The sequence below is a fragment of the Morone saxatilis genome, unplaced genomic scaffold (genome assembly GCF_004916995.1).
Source record: "Morone saxatilis isolate NCDOM2014 unplaced genomic scaffold, NCSU_SB_2.0 Contig15, whole genome shotgun sequence".
NCBI lineage: Eukaryota > Metazoa > Chordata > Actinopteri > Moronidae > Morone > Morone saxatilis.
The window spans coordinates 16,485,694-16,490,241 of NW_023339707.1; the positions used below are offsets into that span (position 1 = coordinate 16,485,694).

At 38.6% G+C, this 4,548-nt stretch overlaps 1 protein-coding gene across 1 annotated transcript in view; it reads right to left on the reverse strand.

Annotated features, from left to right (window-relative positions):
* Positions 1-1,472, reverse strand: part of LOC118324775 (glucose-induced degradation protein 8-B homolog) — a 2,990-nt gene extending 1,518 nt beyond the window's left edge. Inside the window, exons 1-4 of the mRNA XM_035657236.1 lie at positions 1,377-1,472; positions 889-1,018; positions 573-769; positions 257-454 (exon numbers count right to left, since the gene is read on the reverse strand). Coding sequence (XP_035513129.1) covers positions 257-454; positions 573-769; positions 889-1,006 — 513 coding nt within the window. The 5' untranslated portion in view covers positions 1,007-1,018; positions 1,377-1,472. The remainder of the gene's footprint in view (positions 1-256; positions 455-572; positions 770-888; positions 1,019-1,376) is intronic.
* Between the last annotated feature and the right edge of the window lie 3,076 nt (positions 1,473-4,548).

Genomic DNA, 4,548 nt, shown 5'->3' on the forward strand with positions numbered 1-4,548 from the left:
TTTTTAACACAGCTTTTTCAAACATCCTAGTTTTATTTTGGATGCTTACATTATTTTACTTTGCACACATTATTTCACAAAAAACAAAAACTACCAGGGTCAAAACTATTAGCCCCCCTGATGCCAATAGTCAATTGTGTAACCTTTTTGCTGGATAATTTTGCTGCAGTCGTTTGTTGTAGTTTGTATATGAAAATAACATTGGCGAAAAAGAAGAGCCAATATGCATTTCTCTACTAATATGCATTGACCCCACCTTTTGTCTCTGCATCATATTGAGCAGATCTCCAAAAGGTGACTCCTCAGGGTTGTCGAATGCCAGCAGGGCCAGTGTCCTCTCCATCTCCGTCAGACATTCTCGGCTCTCCTCCCCCTGCTCTGCTAACTGGGACTGGGCAAATTCAAGGGCAGCTTCGGTCTCCCTCAAACGAATCAGCTCAATCAGATGCTGCTGCTGCAAACACAAAAACCAAGAGGGGGCATTAGTGTGTGAAAACAGACGTAGTAAATCAGGCAGTAGAAATTACATTATTAAATCTCTGCAAGATGAGAGGCATTGAGTTGTATTTTACCTGTAGGTGAAAGTAGAGGTAACGGTTGGTATCCAGCAGTTCTGGGTGCAGACTGTTGATCAGTGCGATGGCATCCTGGATCTGTCCCTTCAAGATCATCTCTCTGATCTTAATTCTTTCATCGAGGGAGTCCAAGTCCACACTAGGCTCTATTCCAGACTCCATCCTGAATTTCTCCGCTGCCTCCTTAAAGCCCTCTGTTGAACAGAAGACGGTGTGAAATCCTGAACATTACCCCTTCGAGCACAGCAAATGTCTACAGAACTGATCTTAACAGACAACTGATTGAGTAAAAAAATAAAGACCGGTACTTCACCTGTCACCAGGTAGTTCATAATGAGCCTGTTCATATCAGCTCTCTGAATGTGGACATTGTTGAGTTTATCCATCCACTCTTCTCTCGTTATGTCCTCCGGCTTCTCTGCATAACTCATTATGATGATATCCTGAACAGGTGCAGAGGGATATCTTGTGAGTTCGTGTGACACAATGACTTTTTCGGGCACTTAGAACATTGAATTCGTGGTAAGGACAATTATATAACGTCATGGAGGTTTTGGTAATTAGCTCTTTAGTTTAACAGCAGCGGAAATCTTTAGTCACAACAGTTTGGGCCTTCGGTGAAAAACACAACATTGAAGCCTGACTTAGTCAACACGGATCAAAACAAAGACAACGTCAGCCTTTCTGTAGCACTTATATCGAATACACACATCCGGAACGAGTGCTGTTCTTCTTCAATGTCTCCCATCGACATGCATCTACAGTCCTATACACATATTATGGTTACTTTATTCACAATACCTGAAAATGTTGTCGCTACTTCCCAGCAGTAGCTAGCCAGCGACCGGAGGAGAGCCTCTTCTTCTTCTGCTGCTGCTGCCTCTGGCCTGTTTCCGGTAAAACTCTACGCCACCTGCGTACTGCTGCTGCCCCCTGCAGGAAAGGAATCGCATTGCATGAATTTATTTGAGAACTGTGGTTTTACCTCAAGGCAATGACATGTGTTTACATATCCTCCATATAGATTTATGCTAATCTTATTAGCCGTTTCAAAGAAAAAGGAAGAAATAGCCGGATTTTCATTGTATCATCATTCATTGTATTGGTTGGTTGCTGACATCTGTTTGTTTGTTTATTAAGATCACCATTAGCTTCTGTATAACGGTCGCTATTCTTCCTGTGGTCCACACAGTTTACATGGTGACAATACTATACTCACATTACTCATCACAATACACTGACACAACACATCATAATGCACATATACTATATTTATATATATATAGAAATGTATAATTTTTTTTACACCCTGCTTTTACTGGGGCAGTTTAAAAACTAAAACACTTTTTCCTGTGTTTTAGACTTTTACTATTACATATACCTAATGCTGGTGTAATATGGAAGGTTTGCTTCATTCACCAGCCAAAAAAAACAAACAAATTGTATTCCATTGAGTGGCTGTTAAAGGTATTGCAACAAATATAAATTATTTTTATTACATTATTAGATTGTTAATAATGGTGCATCAGTGTATAAGCAGCATTTTATTGCTGTAGCTGTCAAAGGTGTTAAACTATGTTATATACCATTGAGTAGTTTAGTCTAGTGGTTCCGCCCATCGCTCCACCATCTCTTCACATTTGTGTGTCTATAAGCCCTTTGTGTGTGGGGGGGATTGTATTTCGGGCCTATGTGTGTAAAACATTAAATAAATAAATTCCCTATGGGGATTAATAAAGTAAAGCTTCTTCTTCCTTCTTTTAGTGTATTTTCTCTCTATCCTACATCATACAGTGGTCTCAATCCTACTATTCATAGGAGGATTAATAGGAATGTGTCTACAGTGCATTGCATCACGTCACAAATAGCAGCACAACTTAGCAGCTGCAGTCAACACATGAGACTGAGAAGGCACTTGCAATAACATGGACTAAAGGGCCCTCTACTGACCAAACTTTAGACTGCCTGAGGTATAGCAGAGGGATACTAGAACCCCTGTTTCTTAAAGGAAGACAATAAATATCAGTAGTGTGTTTCACATTATTGTAACCATTTTCTTTCAGATTTATGTTCCGTATCTTTATTTGTCCCTGAGGGGCAATTGATTTCGTCGCAGTAGCAATAAAAATAACTACACCATCACACCAACAGCAACACAGGTTGAGACAAACAGAAAAAAATGAAAGGACACCCATACATGAATACACATATTAAAACACATAAAAACATGAGTACAAAGTCGAGCACGCATTAGTGTCAGAACAGGCATGGTGGAGGTGTGCTGATGTTAACCATTCCTAACAGAGTTGAGATGAGAAATAGCAGAGTGTATAAAAGAGAATTTATTTCTGTTAGTTTTGGCTAGTGATTGTCTGAGCCGGGGAGCAGAGGGCAGTAACTTAAATTCTGAGTGCAGGGGTTGGGGACAGTCAGATATGATGGATTCTGCCTTCTTTAGAGGATGTTTGTTGTACATTTCAGATAGTTTTGTCTTCTGAGTCCCAGCGATTTTACTGCTGACCTTATTCACTATTGATAATGAGTTTTTCAGTTTGAGGTTGAGAGAAGCATACCAGCAAATACATAAAAAAATAAAAACTGACTCAATAAAAGATTTATATTTAGATTAAAAACAATGTCATCAGGGATCTGTCAACCTCGAAGCTGGCTAGCTTTCTCAGACAAAAAAGACATTGTTGTCTTTTCTTAGCATATTTGTGTGCCTTACAAAGGTCAACTTACTATCAATTATGATGCCCAAATACTTGTAAGACTCAACAATCTCAACCTCTTGTCCATTTATAATTGTGTTTTCAGGAGCTGGATGGTGGTGTCTGAAATCAGTGCACATGTCTTTAGTCTTTAGCCACAATCAGTTCTAAAAAAAGCTTCTTTACACCAAAGAATAGTGTAAAACGGGACCATGAGACATTTCAGTATTGTCCAATGGGCTCATTATGACTGTGTCACCTGCAAACGTTACAGTGTGATTGTTGTTAAACTCACTACACTAGTCATTAGTGTACACGATGAACAAGAGAGGAGAGAGGACACAATTAGAGAAGAATTGCAGGAAGATAAATCTCCACTATACAAACACCATTATGCTCTCACCCACAAGAAACAATAAAACATTTATAAAATTAAATTTAATAGTTCTATTTTTAATTTCATAAAACTATAAAGATGAAAATTGGATTTTATGTTGTAAGGCATATCACACATAACACATAACAAATATTTTTAATGAATAAATATGTTTATCCAGCCATATTTGACATTACTATAATATATTATTGTTGTATTTGTATCTATAACATGTATTTCTTGTCTTTTTAATGTCGTTTTGTGTTTCAGACAATATACCTTTTTCACAGCAGCCATTCTGACATTAAATTATAGGCTAAACACCGGTGTTAACAGTGATACTAATTAAGATTCAGTACCATTCAGGTCAGACAGAGTCAGGGTGCTGCTATTACGCATGTTGTCTCACTGGAAAGGCACAGTTACACTAACTCGAACAGAACCTTAATCAGTCTGGTTGGTAGCACCTGTGATTACCCTACTATTTAATGTCAAGGGGCTGCTGTGAAAAAGTTCCGTGATCCTCAGCGCGTAGCAACGGGAATCAACATGACGAGCCCCGCCTCCATCCTATGGCTACCCTGTTTGTTGTTTCCACGGTAACGACGCTGTTAACTTTACTGCCTTCAGATGTAACGTTAATAAAATAATGTTAGTCAAGTAGTTACTGACCAGATAACCAAAGCGAGAGGATACTGAATGAAAGAGCAGGTAAAGGGATGGCTAATAACTATTGCAACTAAATAATAGTAATAAAAAACATAACGTCAGCTTGTTAAATGTAACCAGAGAACTAAAGCTAACAGCTGCAACGTTAACGAAGCTACCTGAGCCTCAACAAGCAACAGCTGTAAACTTTGTTGTTTTATCTTCTGGTTCTTGTCAG